At 61.1% G+C, this 19,836-nt stretch overlaps 1 protein-coding gene across 1 annotated transcript in view; it reads left to right on the top strand.

Moving 5' to 3' along the window:
* The window catches only part of SHANK2 (SH3 and multiple ankyrin repeat domains 2), a 253,985-nt gene that overhangs the window by 37,128 nt on the left and 197,021 nt on the right, over positions 1 to 19,836 (top strand). Inside the window, exons 5-9 of the mRNA XM_081154001.1 lie at positions 38 to 146; positions 1,158 to 1,309; positions 1,560 to 1,727; positions 4,835 to 4,951; positions 9,973 to 10,050. Coding sequence (XP_081010127.1) covers positions 38 to 146; positions 1,158 to 1,309; positions 1,560 to 1,727; positions 4,835 to 4,951; positions 9,973 to 10,050 — 624 coding nt within the window. The remainder of the gene's footprint in view (positions 1 to 37; positions 147 to 1,157; positions 1,310 to 1,559; positions 1,728 to 4,834; positions 4,952 to 9,972; positions 10,051 to 19,836) is intronic.

Here is a 19,836-nt window from a genome sequence, read left to right as displayed (position 1 = left end):
CTCTCGTAGACACATGCTCATTTATTTTCCTCTTTAGACCAACCTGAAAAAATGCATGGACTGCATTCAGCATCGCTCGGTGGAGAAAATCGTGAAGATGCTGGACCGAGGCCTGGACCCGAACTTCCATGACCTGGAGACTGGAGGTGAGCGCGGCCCCGGGCCCTCGGGGGGCTCACCGAGGTGCAGGGACCCTGCGTCCCGAGCGCACGTGGGTGCGGCAGCCGAGCTCGGCGGGGTGAAGGGGCTCTCGCTGCGCCGCGAGTCCCGGGTGAGCCTGTGTTTGCTCCCACGTGGCTCCAGCCACCTGAGTCGCTCGGCAGCTGCTCTGTGCGCGCCCGTTGACGAGAGAACGAACGAACAAGGGGGTCATGACACGTGTTGGGCTGCGGTGCACCCGCCAGGGGAGACGGGCACGCACATGCCAAGGCCTTGCCCCCCCTGCTGGAAATCGAGTCCCCCCAACCGTGTGGGGTGAAATGGCCTGGGTTTCTCAGTGTCCCCATTAGTGACATTTGGGGCTGGTGTTTCTTTTTCTTTCCTTTCTTTGTTTCTTGTAACAATTCCACGTGAGTGCTAACTTTTATTTAATCTCTTCTTCTCAGCTGTATTGAGATAAAGTTGACTTGCAACATTGTATCAGTGTTGGGTATACAATGTAACAATTTGTTATTTTTGTATATTGTGAAGGGACCACCACAGAAAGCCTCCTTGTCATCTTCCCCCCACGTGGCTACAGTTTCTTTCCCTGGGACGAGGCCTTTTAAGATCTGCTCTCCTAGCGACTTTCCCGTACACGCTGTAGTCACTGCGCTGCCCGTTACGCCCCTGGACTTACTCGTCTTATAACTGGAAGCGGGCATTTTTGACCACTTGACCTGCCCCCACCCCCCCCGCTCCTGCCGACCACCAGCCCCTTCTCTGGGTCTGCAAGTCCTGTATTTCCCCCCACCGTTGGTCTTACCTCACTTAGTGTAATGCCCTCCGGGGCCATCCATGTGCCGCACTGGCAGGGTTTTCTGTTGATGTCTGATTAATGCTCCATTGTGGGGAACGCAATACTCCAGGGGTCCCTTGGAGACTCGGCTCAGTGAGCCCCAGACTTGGCCGCTCTCCCCAAGTGTTCGCTCTAAAGCGTGTGCGCTTGGGCCCCTCAGAGACGCCCCTGACCCTGGCGGCCCAGCTGGAGGACCCCGTGGAGGTGATCAAGGCCCTCAGGAACGGCGGGGCGCACCTGGACTTCCGCGCCAAGGATGGGATGACGGCTCTGCACAAGGCCGCCCGGACCAGGAACCAGGTGGCCCTGAAGGTACCCTGAGCCCGCCTCGCACGCAGAACACCCCCTCCCCGTGTGATCCCCGCGTCTCCCCCGCCCCCTGCCCTTCCCCAAATCACAGCAGCCACCCTGGGCGACCCAAACAGTTCCAGCCGGAGCTCGGGAGCGGACCTGGTGATCTCGCTGTTAGAATCTGCCGCTCCCAGTCCTCTCTCCCCGTTCCCGTCACGGGCGGGTGTCCGCGGGGCGGCCGGAGCTGACCCCCCCGTGGTGTTTCTTCTAGACCCTCCTGGAGCTGGGCGCCTCCCCCGACTACAAGGACAGCTACGGCCTGACGCCGCTGTACCACACGGCCATCGTGGGGGGCGACCCCCACTGCTGCGAGCTGCTCCTGCACGAGCACGCGGCCGTGTGCTGCCAGGACGAGAACGGCTGGCACGAGATCCACCAGGTGCGCGGCGCTGCGGACACGGCCCCTGGTCCCTCTGCCCCCGGGTGGGCGGGGCCCGCGCAGGTTGGATCCCGGGGCTTTGTTTTCCTAAAACATTTGAATCAGCCGCTGGCGTTAGGTACCTGGGGCGTATTTACGCAGAAATGCATATTTCGGACTCCCCTGGAGGGACTAGAAGGTGGGCAAGCCCGTTGCATTTCTGCAGGAGGCCGGCTGCCCTGGAGGAATCAGTGTCCCCTTTGTGGGAGCCGTGAGCCCCTGCGCCTCTCGGCCTGTCCACCCCCCCAGCCCCTTCGGCACATCTCAGACCCGCCTCTAGCTGGCTTTCCTAAGACGGGCTCTGTCCTGCCCTCCGTGGCTCCGGAGCCCGTGGCTCACTCGTGCCCAGGCCTCAACCTCCGAGTCTGTCCTCATGATTTTCGTGGTCAGACAAACTGGACCCCCTCCTGTTTTCTGACGGGTCTGGCTCCCCTGCTGTGGTCTGTGGTCTGAAGCCGTTGCTTCTCCTGGGAATGTCACATCGTTGGCCCCTGGGGCTCTCCCGGCACGGCTGTGCCCTCAAAATGGGTCATGCCGGGGTTTGCAACGTCCGTCCAGGACGAGGCAGCGCTGCCCGCGGTGGTGCTGGGCCCCGGCCGCCGTGAGTGCTGCTCCTGACGGCAGCTTCCGGGCCGGGGAGGAGCCGCTCCAGGGACCCAGGGGCCGCAGGGCCCAGACCTGGGCAGCGGCCACAGCTCCGGGTCTTCAGGGCTTCCTGAGGACGGTGCTGGAAGGAGTCGCCCTTGTCTCAGAGGGGCTGTCACCTGGCCGCCGGGCTGGGGGCAGGGCGGTGGAAGCCCCGGCAGGCGCTGCCAGTCTGGACGTCGGCCTGGCCACGGGCTGGCGCTGGGCTCCTGCGGCCGCGTGAAGGACACGCGAAAGGGCCCAGCTCTGCGCTCGCCGGGGGTTTCCCGGGCCTGCTCCAGCCTCGCTCGTTGCGATCTGTCCACCGCCCTCTAGCGGTCGGCCCCTTTTTCACACAAGTCCGGGAAAGCCCCCTCTAAGCGACCACAGGAAAGTCACTGCCCCTGAGTCCTGCTGTCCCCATCTGCCGGCTGCGGTGACAGTCAGTGAACAGAGGGAGGCCAGGTGCTTGCAAAGAGCGGTGGGCTGTGCTGTCCTGAATTTGTTTCCTCCGTTAGCCACCCAGACACGGTATTTGCACCGGCTCTCATGCCCGGGAGCAGCCCTGGCTGCACCGTCTCCTTTACCCGGGAGCAGCCCTGGCAGACACGTGCTTGTCTCCACTTCTCAGACGAGTTAACGGGGCCCAGAGAGGGTGAGTGACCCGCCCAAGGCCACAGGGCCCGCGGCTGCCTGAGCCCGGCTCCCCCAGCTCCTCCCACGCTGAAGTCTGGCTCTTCAGCCTCTGGGCTTTCAGACAGAAGCTGCCCCAGGAAGACGCAGTCAGGCGGGAGCAAAGGGCCCGCGGCCTGGGCCGGGCTGTTCCTGCCTCCGCCCTTTTGGGGCGAAGCACCTTGGAGTTCTGGGGTTTTTTGGTTCTGCAATTAAAGTCTGTCCGTCTGTCCAGCACCCTGGGGCGTGGCCAGCCTCCCCGCAGTGGTCTGGCTCCCCTTCCTTCCCAGGGATTGCGGGTGCCCACCCCAGGCCTGCCCGCAGGGGTAGGGGGGCTGCTCAACTCTCGGGGCGCTGCAGGCCGGGTGTTCCATTGCGGAGGAGCCTTTCCCACCCGGCTCCTCCAGGCGACGGCCCTACAGGCTGACCCCGGGAGGGCGCTGCTATTGAGCTCATGTCTGCAAAGGATCTTAAAAGTTACTCCAGTCACCCTTGTACTTTCTCCTGATTGCAAAAGAAATACCTGTTCAACATGGAGATCTTTCAAAAACAAAGAAGTATAGAGTATAAAATACCCGAATGCTTCCTACCACCCAAGAACTTTAAGGGGTCACCTGTAGTTTTAATTGCTAAGTAGCCTCAGACCCACCGGCACCTTCCCTGCCCCAGCTCCCAACTCGGGGGTCCAGGGGCCCGGCCGCGAGAGGTCAGCTGCTCAGCCAAGGAGCCGGGCCCCCGTTTCCACGCACCCCTGTGTGCGGCCGGACACATGTGCCGGCCCTCGGGAGGAAGCTCGCTCCCCACCTCCCTCTCTGTGTTTGTTTGACTGTTTTGGGATAAGCGAGGGTGTGTCCCGGCCTGGATGCTGTGCAGCCCGAGTGGAAACCGCCCTTCAGCGTGGCCGGGTCACCTGAGCGGGTGACTTACCCTCTCTGAGGTCGTTGGCTAATCTCTGAAGTTGGTTCAGTTGCGATTCATTGAGCTCTCAACACCCTTCAGTGAAAAAACTCATGTGAAGCCCTTGGCGTCTAGTGGCCACGCCCGTCACTGTCGTAATCGCCCGCAGGCCACGCCCCCACCCCTCTCATCGTTACCCTCCTGGTGGCCTTTCCTGAGGGGCCCAGGAAGTACGGGGGTGGATGGGGCCGGGGGTCGGTTGGATACACCCTGCTCCCCAGGCCCACAAGTTGCGCTGGACTCTCTGCCAAGCCGGACAGCAGCCCTGTCGCCGCTGGGGCCCCCTTGCTCCCTGCAAGCAGGGCTGGGGCGGGCTGGCCCGGCGCTCGAGCCCTTCGGGGCCCCATCCCACGATTCTCGCAAGAACCCTTCGAGGAGCAGGGTTTCCTCTTACATGTGAGAATAGAGGCTCACAGTGAAGGTTCTGGAAAATGGGTCCAGATCCGATTGCCCCAGTTGGTTCATAAATCACACACGTCTCCCCTAGAAGGGCTCCGAGAGGGCGAGTCACACTGGGGGGTGCCCCTTGCCCAGAGGAGGACAGGTGGGGCTCCCTTCTCCTGGACACCGCAGGGGTGCTCGCCCTTCCTGGCTGGTTCACCCCCCCCCCCCCGGGTGCGGGTCGGGGAGGGGGAGCTTGGACAAGCTGGGCCAGGGATGGAGCGTCCTGGTTTGCATTTTGAGGGGCCGGCCGCTGAGACTGGGGAGGGATGGGTCGTACCTCTGGGCTTTGGGTGGACTGGAAGGAATGTGGGGGCCCCTCCACAGGCCCCCGTGCGGTGTCGCGGCCACAGCCTGGACTGTTGCCGTTTCAGGCCTGCAGATACGGGCATGTGCAGCACCTGGAGCACCTGCTCTTCTACGGGGCCGACATGGGCGCCCAGAACGCCTCGGGGAACACGGCCCTGCACATCTGCGCCCTCTACAACCAGGTCAGTGGGAGCGCCCGCCGGGCACCCGGCCCCACGCCTTCTCCAGCCTCGCGGGCGACAGTTTCCTCGGCGCTCGGGGTCAAGGCCGTTCTTCCTTCCCAGATTCCTGCTCTTCCTCAGATTTCAAGGAACTCGGGTCTGGAGGGTAGTGAGGTGTGGAGGTTACACTGAGCAGAATGGGGGTGGGGGGCTCCACCACCTGGAGGAACAGAGGGCGGGTTAGAGGGCTGCTGGGGCCCCCGAGGTTTGTGCCCGTTGCTTGTCCTCTCTGCCATCAGCATTATCTCCCCCGTCCGAAGCAATGCTTCCATCTTTTTGGGTGACATCTCCACCCTTTGCCTAAACCCAGGTCCTTTCCCCACCCAGTCCCTGACCACCCCCAGCCCAGGCTCCTCCAGCCACTTTGAAATTCCACTTTGCTTCTACCTATTCAACCCTGGAAAACTCCTATGCACCCTTCAAGACCCAATTCAGATAGCTCACCCTCAGTTAAGCCTTCCCCTGATGAGCCCCTCGCAGAGTTAGTTGTATTTTTCGCTGGACAGTGCTTTGCAAGACCGCCAGGGTGGACTGCCCGGGAGCAGGCCGTTATCACTTACCTGTTTCTCCTGCCAGCATCCCCTCTGCCTTGAGCCCCTCTCCTCAGGGGCATAAACAGCCATTGCTCATGTGCCACCTTCTGCTTGGCACAGGAGAGCGGCTCAGCCTGCTGGCGTTGGGGTAGCACTTCAGCTGAGCTGCAGGAAGTGTTTGTGGAGCAGGGGCCTGGCTTCCCTCTTATGGAGGTGGACCCCCCAGTGGGGGGGTGCTCACTGGGGGACCCTGGGCATCTGCATGCAGCTGGGTGCTCACTGGTGGACCCTGGGCATCTGCATGCAGCTGGGTGCTTACTGGTGAACCCTGGGCATCTGCATGCAGCTGGGTGCTCACTGGTGGACCCTGGGCATCTGCGCCTGAGTAGCTCTGTGAGCCTCCAGATACCGTGCCCAGCTGCACCAGGAAAATGCCCATCCTGAGGCCTGGCCCTGGCTGGTGGAACATCTGTGCCCACACGTGCCTCTTAACTAAAGCCTGAGAGAGAAAACATCCCTTAATCACCCCCAGGAGATTTCAGGCATATTTATCATGAAAAAACCCTGCCCTGAATAAACATGTTTTCTGTCACTTGAAATAATTGTGGACAGGATGGTCTCTGAAAGTGCGGGTGGCTTTTACTAGAAGAGGTGACACGTTTTGGTCGTCTGCATTCTGAGTTACTGATGGGACTGAGTTTGGCTGATGTCACTGTACCTGCTCCAGGTCTGTCCCCACCCCTGGCCAATGGCTGCAGGAGGACCCAGAGCTGGCCGGGCTCTCAGGAAAACGCCTGACCCACGTGCCTTAGGTTAGAAGAGAGGTCGGCGAATTCTTTCTGTAAAGGGTCACGGGGACTCTGTCACGGCCCCTCCTCTCTGCTGTTTAGGATGAGCGTAGCCACAGACAATGCTAGATGAATGTGTGGCTGTGTGCCAATAAAACTTTATTTGCAAAACAGGCCGCAGGCCAATTAGCCTGCGGGCCATAGTTCGCTCAGTCTGGGCACAGAGGCTGCATCTACCCCTCCTCCTGGCCTGAGGTCCGGGCCGACTCCCAGCATGTCAGGGAGGCCTCTGCGGGTGCCTGAGAGCTGTTCCCTCTCCAGGGTCCTGGGACCAGGGGACAGCTTGCTGTTAGTGACGATGGTGATGATGGTGATGATGAAGATGATGGGGATGAGGATGGTGATGATGGTGATGATAGTGATGATGGAGATGATGATGGTGATGGTGGTGATGATGATGGTGATGATGATGGTGATGATGATGGTGATGGTGATGATGATGGTGATGGTGGTGATGGTGATGATGGTGATGATAGTGATGATGATGGTGATGATGATGATGGTGGTGATGATGATGGTGATGGTGGTGATGGTGATGATGGTGATGATAGTGATGATGATGGTGATGGTGATGATGGTGATGATGGTGGTGATGATGGTGATGATGGTGATGGTGGTGATGATGATGGTGATGGTGATGATGGTGATGATGGTGATGGTGATGGTGATGGTGATGTTGGTGGTGATGGTGGTGATGGTGGTGATGATGGTGATGGTGGTGATGATGATGGTGATGGTGATGATGATGGTGATCATGGTGATGGTGATGATGGTGATGATGGTGGTGATGGTGGTGATGGTGGTGATGGTGGTGATGATGGTGATGGTGATGGTGATGATGATGGTAATGATGGTGATGATGGTGATGATGATGGTGGTGATGATGATGATGGTGATGTTGATGGTGATGGTGATGATGAAGATGATGGAGATGGGGATGGTGATGAATGTGATGATGGTGATGATGGTGATGGTGATGATGGTGATGATGGTGATGGTGTAAATGATGGTGGTGATGATGGTTATGATGGTGACGATGATGGTAATGATGGTGATGATGAAGGTGATGGAGATGGGGATAGTGATGAGGATGGTGGTGACGGTGATGAATGTGATGATGCTGTTGCTGATGGTACTGCTGCTGCTGCTAATTTGCCTCATCAGGCTTCTCCTTATTAAATCTGAAAGCATCCAGGTTTATGGCTCTGTGAGTTTCATCAATTTTAGGCAGGCCTCATCTGCACACTTCTAATAAAACACTCTGTGATCAGAATATTCCTCATCTTCTCCTATCAAATCAACTAATTAGGGCTCGGATTGTAAGCAGCAAACTGTGTCTAAGATGCCACCTCCCTCAGCTTCCTGCTGGCTTTGCAGGAGCCCCAGCGGGATGCACGGGTGCTGGTGTTTGTTTTCCTGGGCTGGATAATGAAGGGAGGGAGGGAGTTCTGAATATCAGAGCTTCCCAGGCCAGTCTGTCTGGGCGATAAAAAATATGCCCTGCCTTTCTGCAGCCGATAAGAAGAGATGGGCTGCGATCTGTCTCCGTCTCAGTGTCCTCCGAGGTGTCCCACAGAGCCTTGGTCAGCTTGGTGGCTGCCTCCAGGGGGCCATCACGGGGTTATAATCCCTGGAGCACTGAAGGTGTGCACCTCACTGAATAGTAGGTGGCCTCAGGCCTTTCCCCTGACAACCCCCAGCAGGGGTTTTCTTTGGTGGCCGTCATTGGTCGTCATTCCTCACGTAGGTCAGGAGGTCAAGGCTTGTTCCCGAGGGGCCCGGCTGGAAAGCGGGAAGTGGAGCTGGGCTTCTAGCCTCATGCTCTGTATCTCCTCCCCGTCCGTGGGACACATTCCCGGGACCCCTCATCGGGGTGGGGGTGGGCTCCACTGGGCCCGTCAGGCAAAGGCACTGTACGACCCTGCACGGGTGGGCCCTGGTCTTCGGGGTGCAGCTCTTCAAGGGAGGGTCGGTCCCTGGGGCCAGGTTCCAGCCCCTCATGGGTGACATCAGCTCTGCTCTTGTCCATTTTTTCTAATCCTAAGCATCTTAGCTCTTAGATTTAGATGTACCTGGACAACCTCGCTTCAAAGGATAATTTAAACTGGAGATGAATTCCCGATTTATTATTCAGGGTATTTAGTCATTCATGTCTGTGACATTTAAGCAAAGACGGCCTCTTGCAGCAGAAATGAAAGCACTTGGAAGTCGATTACAGTCCTACTGAGGCACTGACGGGGGGTCGGGGGGCACACAGCAGCCAGCACCTGTCCCCTTCAGCCCCTCAGTGGCATCCTCGCTTGGTGTCCATGGCCCACACTCCTGCTGTCAGACTGTCCCCTAGAAAACATTGGTGGCCCCCAGTCAGCAAGTGACTAATTCCCCCCCTGCCCGCCAAGCTCTGGCTGTGATGCCCGAGCCTGGCTCTTCCCCACGGCACAGAGGGACCCTTCTCTCCGTGGCCCCAGCCTGAAACCTGGGTCGCCCACCTGTTCCTCGTAACCCCTCTCATCCCAGGCCTTGTCTTCCCCCTTCTGTCCCCTCCACCACTCCCGTCCTTGCCCAGGCTCCTGGCACGACCCCCTCCCACCCGCCCCCGCCCTGGACAGCTGTATTCACTGCCCAGCGGTCTCCCTCCTCCCAGCCTTTGTTCCCTCTAATCTACTCCCCGATACACACATCAGTTTGCGTCTCCTGTAGTGAAAACCCTCTTCACACGAGCCTGGAGGCCCTTGTCCCCCATCCAGCTTGTCTTCTGCCCTCCACCCCAAGCCCAGCTTCCTGCAGCCCAGCCCCAGGGCCTTTGCACTTGCTCCCCCTGCTGGGAAGGCTTCCCTGGATTGTCACGGGGCTCTTTTCTGGTTGCTGGGGGCACCTCCTCGGGGAGGCCTTCCCCGACCACCTCCCCTCACTGTCTCTATGGCATGACCCTCTTGTACTTGTTTGCCTGTGTCTCCCGGGGCTAGGATGGTACCTGGCGTGGCCGGTGCTCAGTACTGACTCCTTGCGTGCGTGAACGAACGCACGCACTTTCTGGCTCTGTCTTCATGTATAAGATGAAAACGAGACTTGCGTTTTCTACCTGGAAGTCTCGGATATGTTTCTTGTCCGTTTTTGTCAATCGGCCTTGTTTTTCCCTACTACCGCCTGGGTGAAGAATGCTCCAGAAGGCATTTCCGTTTCCCTTAGAACGTGACTCCATGTCCCGGTTTTCCCTTCCTTTTGGGGGAGGGCTTACTTATGGTATTTCACTTGATATATTTTATGCACAAGTGCAAGACGAGCACATAACCTCAACAAGTGCAGCTGTCTGGCCACGGGGCGTGTACCTTTTAAATTTTTGTAGGTTCTGTCAAGTTGTCTAAAGCGTTTGGAGCATTAAGCGTCACTGGATAGCATGGCAGGCGGGGGGTGGGGGGGTGGGCACCCTGATCCGGGCCACGGGGGGGGGTGGGCACCCTGATCCGGGCCACGCTGAGGAAGGAGCGTCGCGCCCCCGTTAGCTCTGCGTGGCGTCCCCCTGCCCTCCCGCGGCGCGGACTGCGGCGGCTCTGCGGGGTCCCCGCCCCGGTGACCAGCGGCTCTCGTTTGTGTCCTGCAGGACAGCTGTGCGCGGGTGCTGCTGTTTCGGGGCGGGAACAAGGAGCTGAAGAACTACAACAGCCAGACCCCGTTCCAGGTAACGCTGCTCCCGAGAGACGGGCGCCGAGCGCGGGCCGGGCGCGACCGCGGGTTTCTGCGCGTCCCCGTGGGCGTCCCACACGAGGTCCGCTCGTGCCGGGGGGACGTGGTCCGCGTTCGGAGGCCGCTGCGCACGGTGCTGAGCAGCTGCCCTGCTCACGGGGCTCCTGCTGCCGGAGAAACGGCGCCAGCGACCGCCCCACGCGCGGCGACTCGGCGGACGGGCGGGCCGCCGGGAGGTGCTGGCCTCCCGCCTGCCTCCCGATGGGGACGGAGTCCTGAGCCTGTCCTGGGGAGGCGGCTGGTCACCCCGCCGCCTCCCGCTGGGGCTGCAGTCCCGCAGCGACCCCGGCGGAGCGCACGAGCCAGGGCCCAACGTATTTATAATGGTGCTAAAGTGTGTTTAACGTCAAACGTACCATTGTAACCTGTTCAGAGCGCACAGTCCGGCGGCCGTGAGTACATTCACGATGTCGTGGCTCCATCACCGCCGCGTGGTTGGGAACCTCTTCATCTCCCCGGAGAAAGCCCCCCACTCGGCAGCCACTCCTGTCCCCCCCCCGGCAGCCACGGAGCCCCTTCCTGCCGTGGCTTCGCCGTTGCTGGATATTTCGTGCAAACGGAGCCGCGCGCTGTGTGGTCTTCCCTCTATCTCCGGCTTCCCCGTGGAGTGGCGTGTTCCCGCGGCCCGGCCGTGTCCTGACGTGCCGGCGTGGCCCTCCCTCTGACGGCCGAGGGCTGTCCCCTTGCACTGGCGTGGGGTCCCTCACTGCGCAGCTCACCGGCTGGGTCAGGGTGAAAGCACGTGTCAGCCGAGCGCTCCCGGCCACAGACACGCGGCGGATCCTAAACACGGTCGGGCCCTGCCCTGGAACTGAGCATCGAAGTCGCCGAGGTCCCTGCTCGGAAATAGTTTTACTCCTGTCGGGTTGAAAGGGGCCTTTAGAACCGGCTCCCGTGCGTGTCCCACCCACACCCGCCTTGGCCGTTACTGATTTACACAGCGTGTTATTTCGTGTTCTGTAATTTACGTTCACGTGTGGGCTTGGTGGCCTGAAAATGAACCAGTTCGATCCACACTCTGGGCTGGGCGTTGTTAACCCCCGCGGGGGCGTTTGCTTGGCGGTCACCGCGGGGCCTGGGCTGTGGCCTTGAACCTTGCGGTTTGCAGATGTTTCCCGGGGATGTGGGCCCCCGGTTTGCTGCCGGGTCTGTAGAGGTGACAGTTAGTTACCCTCCCTCCGGGTGGCGATGGTGAGGAAGCTGTGGCCCCCAGGCTTTATCCATTCATAATGTATTTCAGGAGCCCCTTTTTTTTAAAGTTAAAATGTCGCTTAAACTGCTTAGAGCCAGCAGCCGGTGCCCTTTGGTTTAAGGTCAGTTCTCGGATTTAAGAAAGAGCCGTTTCCGGCTCCCTGGGCAGCGGCTCGTCACCGCCACGCTGCTCCCGGGACGGGAGTGTGCCTGGCGGGTGCCCAGGACGCAAGGTCCCGGCGGGTGGCCCCCCTGTGAGCCCCGGCTCCTGTGTCACACCACGGGGACCGGACGCCCCTTCTGACGGGACGCCTGGCGACGTGCTTTGCAGTTCACCCCGCGGCAGCTATAACCCGGGGCCGCCTGTCTCTGTTTCTCTAACGATAGTCGGTCAGGTGCCACCAGTGGTTGTGGGTGACAGTTGTGTAAAACACGCTTGAACCGTGGGACGCGGTGTCCTGCAGACGCTGCTCATGGAACCGGCGGGATCCAAGCCGGGATGGGCTCCGGCTGCGCTCCGGGGCTGGTTTCCTCCCCCGGGCTCCCCGCCTCGCCGGGCTTGAGCGACATGAAGAAACTGGACTCGGCCTGTGGCCCTTTGCCTGTCCCCCGCCCCAGGTCCCATCCTCGCGCGCAGCTCCTCCCCTCCCGGCTCTGACCAACGAACCTCTTGCCCTTGGTTTGCGGGCGGTGCCGGCTCGGCCCCCTGGACGGGATGGGCCGCGGTCACCTGGAAACGCTGTGCGGCTCAGCGGCCGTCGCGAGCGTGGCCTTTCTGAGGAATCTTGGCACGTTTAACGCATTTATCTGGCCGTGGTTTTGCTGAGTGACTCAACGTGAAGGCTGAGCCGGCGGCATCAGCAGGAGGCAGGAACCCGGGGGGTGCAAGGTCTCGGCGCCCCCAGTCCTGCCGAGCCGGGGCTCCGGGGACAGGGCGGCTGCTCCGCCTTCTAGCGAGCCGTCTGGATCCCCTGGCTCAGCGGCGAGAGTCTGAAGAGCGACAGAGGTGAGGTTTCCTAAGGAGTTTTTAAAAAATTAAATTATTTGCCAACATTTAAATATCCATGAGTTTCTTACCAGACTTCAGCTCTCCAGCTCCTGTTGAAAAATTGGGAAAGGTGGCCACCCCGGCAGCCTCTGTGTGTTGGTGTCCGGCCGGGCGAGGAGCTCTGCCCCTTGGGAAAGATGTGCCCCTGCTAGTTTGCCGCAGGCCCCACCGCTCCCTCCTGCCACCCCGCCTGCCGCTTCCACGCTGCAGCCTGGCTGGTCCCCTAAGCAGTTCAGCCTGCGATCCTGCCCCGGGCAGGCCCTCGGGGCGCCATTTGTTTTTAAGTAGTTTCTTTTAAAGGTTCTGTAAGTCTCGTTTGGGATTCTGTCTCCGTTCCCATAGAAACGGGAAGTGGAAGGTGAATTTCTGGACCTGGGCATAGGCGCCTGGGGAACCGGCTTGCTGGGGCCCCTATGCCGAGCATCTCCGTGAGGCAGAGTAACGGTTTTGGATTTGTTTTTCCAACCGGCACATAGAGGCCTCACTCTCTCCCGGGCGCTGGGGAAATACGCTGGCGAACACACGACACCCCTGCTTTCGCGGAGGGCCCGTTAGTCACACTGGTAAACAATAAGGGAACAGATCTGCATGAAAGACGCCAGGGTTGGTTCATAGCATGAAGGAAAACACAGCAGGTTGGGGGGGGGGCTGCTGCGGAAGGAGGGTCTTTACCGATGGGAGCCCAGCACGACCTCGGACGTGAGAGCAGAGACCAGGGAAAGGGGAAGGGGCAGGGAGGGGGCCGTGCAGGCATCTGGGGGGAAGCATTCCGGGGAAAGGAACTGGCATGTGCAAAGGGCCTGTGGTCAGCGTGTGCCTGGTGTGTTTGAGGAGCAGTGAGGGGGCAGCCAGCCGGGGGAGCGGGGGGTGGGGAAGCCAACACCAGTGGTGGGAAGTGAGGCCGACCAGGGGCCACGTGACACGGCGAGGACCTAGATGTGAAGCACCCACAGGACAGGAGGAAATTCTAAAACAAAAACTAACCCGTCCCTGCGACCATCAGGCACGGTCCCGTATGAAAAGCCTCGGGTGCCGGGGGGCGGGTAACGCGGCTGGAAGCCCGCGGGGGGTATGAACGCGGCTCTGGATTCCGCCCAGTGTTCTCGGGCTGCGGGTGCCTTCACAGTGGCCACAGGACGCGCGGGGCTAAGTGATAAGTTACTTATCACTAAGTAAAGCTTAAAGTCCAGTTCCCCGGTCACATCACCTGCGCGCAGGGGCTCGGTTCCCACCGTATGGACCTCGCTGCCCGGAAGCAGCCGGGCCTCCCCGTCCCCCGCGCCACGGCTCAGGTGGTGGAGCAGTTTAACGAGTGTAACGTTACTCAGTCTGTCCCCCTAAGCAGACAGTGTCCAGCCACCCTTGAGACTGGCCCCCCACCAGGGCACGTGGGCAAGGCCGGGGCTGGTGCCACGGAGGTCTGCTTGCAGGAGCCACGGTCCCTGAGCTCAGGAAAGCAAGCTCCCAGGGGCGCTCGCTCCGCCAGGCTGTGGACAGGCCGCGGAGGGGCCCGGGCACCTTCCTGTCGTGTGCAGAGAAAGAAGGAAGAAGGCGAGGGAATTAGGGGGCCGGCCGGCAGGAGGGCGCAGGGTGACTGCCCTGTCGCCCTCCTGGGCAGTGCACGGTGCCAGAGGATGTCGCCCACGAGTTGTATTGCAGGCAAAGGAGAAAGCAGATTTTAAAACGTGGCTCGGTTCTCTCAGAGGATATACAGTCGTAGTTGACGGTGCTCTCGGCGTGGACAGGACACAAAGCTTCACAGGGGAAACGGGGGCCGATGATGTAACCCGAGCCTGGGATGCAGCTGAATCGGCCGTGTGACAAATGAGCCGACCCTTGTCCTCCCCGGCGGGACGTCAGTAACTAATAAACAAAGGGAAAGAGATCAGGACAGACCCCGGGATTGCGCTGTTTAGAAACAGGAGGTAAATCCCTGAGAAGCCGCTAAGCGTGGACCGTGGTCGGGGTGCGGACGGGGGCCGGATGGAGAGGCAGCTACAACCCATGGGGAAGGGTTTGGCTCTTCGACCCGTCTGTCCAGATGCACGGCATTCGGAAAAGTAAAATTTCACTTCATCTTTTTAAAGAAAATCTTTAATAGCACCCCGCCCCCCTTACCATGATCCCACCTTTGCCCGGGGAACTCCTATTCACCCTTCAAAACCCAAGCTCTTCCTCTGCAGGAGGCGTTGCTGCAGCCTTCTGGTTCCCCGTCACTTGATCTGTGCATTTCACGTGTTGTGTTGGAACGAACAGCTTCTGCGTCAGTGTCCCCGGTTCTTTGAGGAGAGGCTGCACCCATCTTTGTGTCCCGGTCAGGGACCGCTGCGGACGGAGGAGCTGAAAGGCGCTGAGGCTGGGCAGAGGCCTTGCACACGCAGTTCCCTGTAATTTCTCGCTCCTGCCGCTAAGCGGCGTCGTCAGCGCGGGCCAGCCGGGTGCTGGGGGCTGGCGCCCTGGTGCTGACGGCTACAGATCAGCTGTTTCTGTCCCAGGAAAACATCTGCTCCTGAGTTTAAGGCCCCGAATTGCTCATCAATCAGAAATGAAGGCGAAACGCCCCTGCGCCCGTCGACGGGGTGTCCTGACGGCAGGCACTTGCTATCACAGCGCCAGGGCTGGGGGAGGTGAGGCGCCAGCCAGCTCCGCCTCTCCAAGGACAGTTTTCTCCGGGTGCTGGCACGTGGCCGTCACCTCCCCGGGTCCTCACCTGTGTGTGCTTGGAGGGAGACACAGAGACGGGAGACAGAGACGGGAAACAGACAGAGAGATGGGAGAGAGAGACGGGAGACAGAGAGAGACGGGAGACAGAGAGAGACGGGAGAGAGACGGGAGACAGAGATGGGAGACAGACAGAGATGGGAGACAGAGACGGGAGAGAGAGACGGGAGAGAGAGACGGGAGAGAGAGACGGGAGACAGAGAGAGACAGGAGAGAGACGGGAGACAGAGAGAGACGGGAGAGAGACGGGAGACAGAGACGGGAGACAGAGAGAGACGGGAGACAGAGACGGGAGAGAGACGGGAGAGAGACGGGAGACAGAGACGGGAGAGAGACGGGAGACAGAGAGAGACGGGAGAGAGACGGGAGAGAGACGGGAGAGAGACGGGAGACAGAGAGAGACAGGAGAGAGACGGGAGAGAGACGGGAGAGAGACGGGAGACAGAGACGGGAGAGAGACGGGAGAGAGACGGGAGACAGAGAGAGACGGGAGAGAGACGGGAGAGAGACGGGAGAGAGACGGGAGACAGAGACGGGAGAGAGACGGGAGAGAGACGGGAGACAGAGACGGGAGAGAGACGGGAGACAGAGAGAGACGGGAGAGAGACGGGAGACAGAGATGGGAGACAGACAGAGATGGGAGACAGAGACGGGAGAGAGAGACGGGAGAGACGGGAGAGAGAGACGGGAGACAGAGAGAGACAGGAGAGAGACGGGAGACAGAGAGAGACGGGAGAGAGACGGGAGACAGAGACGGGAGACAGAGAGAGACGGGAGACAGAGACGGGAGAGAGACGGGAGAGAGACGGGAGACAGAGACGGGAGAGAGACGGGAGACAGAGAGAGACGGGAGAGAGACGGGAGAGAGACGGGAGACAGAGAGAGACGGGAGAGAGACGGGAGAGAGACGGGAGAGAGACGGGAGACAGAGACGGGAGAGAGACGGGAGAGAGACGGGAGACAGAGACGGGAGAGAGACGGGAGACAGAGACGGGAGAGAGACGGGAGAGAGACGGGAGACAGAGACGGGAGACAGACAGAGACGGGAGACAGAGAGACAGGAGACAGAGAGACAGGAGACAGAGACGGGAGACAGAGACAGCGCTGCCACATGGCTTTGGGACTTCCGTAAGGTTTCTGTGCTCTCATCAGTGGTTCTGTTACGGGACATTTCTTCCATCTCGTCTTGGTTCTGAAGGGTCCGTTACTTTACTAAAAGCCCAGGGTCCCTCCGCGAGCCGTCCTGGCCTGTCCCGGGCTGGCCGATGTCCTGGGAGGACCAGCAGAGAGCCTGGGCCTGGGCAGGAGAGAAGAGCCCCCAGGGACAGTTCAGAAAAGGTCACGTCAGCCCGGCCGGCGCGGCTCCATGGTTGAGCGTCAGCCCGTGACCCGGGAGGTCCGGGTTCGATTCCCGGTCGGGGCACATGCCCGGGTGTCAGGCTCCATCCCCAGCAGGGGGCCTGCAGGAGGCAGCCGATCAGTGACTCTCCCTCGTCACTGATGTTTCTCTCCCTTCCTTTCTTTGAAATCAATAAAAACATTTTTATTTTTGTTTTTTTAAGAAACGCCAGTCTGAGTCCCAGGGAAGGGGTGGGACAGTGAAGGGTCAGGCCCAGCGAGGAAGGACGTTCCCATCGGGAGGCTCAGGGCTGACTCCACCACGCTGAGGACCGACCTGGGCGACAGTGTCGCTCACCCACCCCTGGGCGACAGTGTCGCTCACCCACCCTTGGGGGTGCTTGGTGTGTCTTCACCTGCCCACAGCTCCGCCCGCGCCTTCGCCCGGGTCCCGGCCGCCCGCAGCTCACCTGGCCAGCACCCCCCTCGCCGAGCCGGCTCCCTCGGTGCCTCTCGGGTGCTAACGTGGTCGTCAGAAACCGGAAAGATTGCCAACCAGCAGAGAAATAAATAGGCGAGCAGGTGGTCCCCCTTCCTCTGCCGTCGCCTTGCAGGTATTTATAGGCTCCCAGGTGGGTCTTAGTCCGCAATTCTCCTGAATCATTTATTTTTTTTAATGTTTGGAGAACAAGCTCCAGAGAGCCGGCATTTAAGGGGGGATATTTATTGAAGACGCAGCTCCCGGCCGGCGGTGCCACCGATGCAGCCAGATCGGTGTGTTTCGTGGGACCCGAGCCTCCGCACCCGGGCTGTCCCCCAGACAACCCCTCTTTCCCCCAAGAATATCGCGGTTTCCCCTCGGAAAAAACAAACACCGTTTCTGGCGGGAGATCCGGTGTCGCGGAGATGACGGTCGTGTTGAGAGGCCGCCCGTGGGCTCGGGGGGGTGGGGGGCAAACGCCGCACGTAGGTCCCTCCAGAGGTTCTAGACACAGCATTTGTGGGGCCGATGCTGAGCTGCCGGGGTTTCCGCAGCCGACCCTGGGTGACATCCCTCCTCCTGCCCTAACGGCCGTAGGAGGAGGGCGATTGCTCTGGGAAGATGACCAGGGTGGTTGAGAGGGCGGATCTGCGCCAGAGAGGCGCCCGCCCCGCCCGCGGGCGGCTTTCAAAACACAGGCCGCGGCCCCGGGATCAGACCCGCAGCGCCCAGCTCTCGCTGCCCCGGGGGCCGGCCAGCGGCCTGTCGCTCGGAGGCCCGTCTTTCGCCGCAGGACGGCTTCCCCTCCTGCTGTGGCCGGTCCCCGTCCACCCGTCTGTCCTGAGCAGGCAGGAGGGGGACCAGAGGACGAGGGAGCACGTGAGGCCGGAGGTGTCCTTTCCTAGAAGGGGCCCCCCGGGGGACCGTGGGCTCCTCTGTGCCGTCCAGAGGAGCGCAGACTCTGTATTTGCAGATTCGCCTGCTCCCTCAAATTCACGCGTGACCCCAAATAAAGAAACACTTGCCGAGGTTTCCGCCTTTCTGTGCTTTTTCCTGGTGATCTTGCTGCTTAGAGGAGCCCCGGGCGCGGGGCGTGTTCCTAAGCGAGGGGCCCTGTCCGTGCCTCGCAGAGCTCACCGGGCCCGCGTGGGCGCGCTGTTCGCCGAGGGGTCGATGTTGACAAATCCACTGCACCGAGTAAGGCCTCTTTACACGGAAACACAGACAAAGCCGGGCTGTGTCTTTATCAGCCGACGACGTGTGAGCAGAGGCTCTCGGGGCCCCTGCCCCGTGTCCCCCGAGAGGCCGGTTGGTTCATGTTCGTAGCGGGGTCATCGGGACACAACCGCCGCGAATCGTGAGAATTAGGCGCGTGCGTGCCAGGCCGGTAGGAAGCCAGCCTGCGCCCGTCGCAGGGCAAGCAGGGGGCGGACACCACGTTCATGCTGACGTCACCCCTGTAGGTCCCCCTGGGACGGTCCCGCCCCCTGCCCGCTCGGCCAGACCCCAGCCACGCGGCGGAGGGGAGGGTTTGCTCCCGTACTGAAACCCGAAAGCAGGCATGCGGCTGTCCGGCAGGGCGCGGGCACCCAGGTGACTTTCCTGCCAGGTCGTAAGTGTCTGGCCGCTCTCCAGGTTTTTCGGCTGTGTTGGTGGCAGGTGCACACGGTGGGCACAGGTGATGGGACAGACTCAAGGACGCGTCCTGGGTCATGCCGTTTGCTTACCACGCGGCTCGGAGGGGGCTGCCAGGCGGCGCCCCAGCTCTCAGGCCCCTCACCTGCGAGCAGGGCAGGGTTTCCTGCCCTCCGGCGGGAGGCCGTCCACAGTCACCCGGAGCCCGGGGACCGGGACGCCTTTGAAGTAGTCAGTCCACGGGCCTCAGCCAGGGCCACGTGCCTGACCCTTGCCGTCTTAGACGTACGGAGCAGCTGGAGGCTGCCGATTCGTGGAGGTATAAATAGTGGCCACGGCGGGCTCCACGCGCCTGCCTCTGTGTCGCCGGCGTCCCGTTGCAGCCGGCTCTGTGCCCCGCCGTGGAGGACGGAGCTGAGAGACAGTCCGGGGTGTCACATCCGTTTGCTGGGCGGCTGCCCTCTGAGCCCAGAAGGTGGGGGGGGAGGGTTGGGCTGACCTTGCAGGGCGGGGGGTGGGCGGCGGCCGGAGAACCCGAACCCAGGAGGACACTGTCTGTGTCCTCAAAGTGTTGGCCGTTCGGGGAGATGTAAGCTGGGCTCGGGAGCGGCCTGTTTCGGGGGCTGTTTGCGCGGGGTGGTCGTGCACGAAGTCTTAAACCCGGAGGAGAGGAAGAGCTGGACATGGACGGCGACGCGCGACCTGCTCGGGCCAGACTCCCCGGCGAGGGTCACGGACTCTGTACTGGCGTCGGCCTGGACGCAGCCCTCGGGCTTTGCCGCCACAGAAGCCGTTGGATGGGTAGAAATGTTTCCCGGGTGAAGCCCGGGGGTCGCCCCACCCTGTCCCAGGACCGAGTGGGACGGGTGCTGACCCCAGGGTATTAGGAGAGCGACATTTCGCCGCGGCACCCCGAGCCTGGCGTCTGTTCCGTGGGGTGACGCTGACACTGGGGAACCAACCAGCCTTGGGCTCCGGCTCCAGATGCAAGACCGGCTGCTGCTGCTGCGTCCCGGGCCACGTGGGGGAGGGTCTCCCAGCGGCGCCAGTCGTCTCAGACGCAGGATCAGCCGCTTCCCCTTGCCGAGTGGGCGCTCGTGATGGCAGGCGGGCGGGCGCCTGTGTTCAGCAGCTGCTTCTCCTTCCCGGTTCCCACCGTGAAACAATGTAGCACGTGGGTCGGCTCCAGACGCCCACCTGGCGGCTGTTGGACACCCAGGTGCAACCTTGACCGACTCACTCACGTGACACAGGCTGAGACACTGGGCCATCTGCAGGGACAGAGAGATGGCCAGGGCCCACCCCCT

Source organism: Miniopterus schreibersii (assembly GCF_964146895.1).
Source record: "Miniopterus schreibersii genome assembly, chromosome: 12".
Taxonomy (NCBI): Eukaryota; Metazoa; Chordata; class Mammalia; order Chiroptera; family Miniopteridae; genus Miniopterus; species Miniopterus schreibersii.
This window is presented reverse-complemented; position numbering and strand designations above follow the sequence as displayed.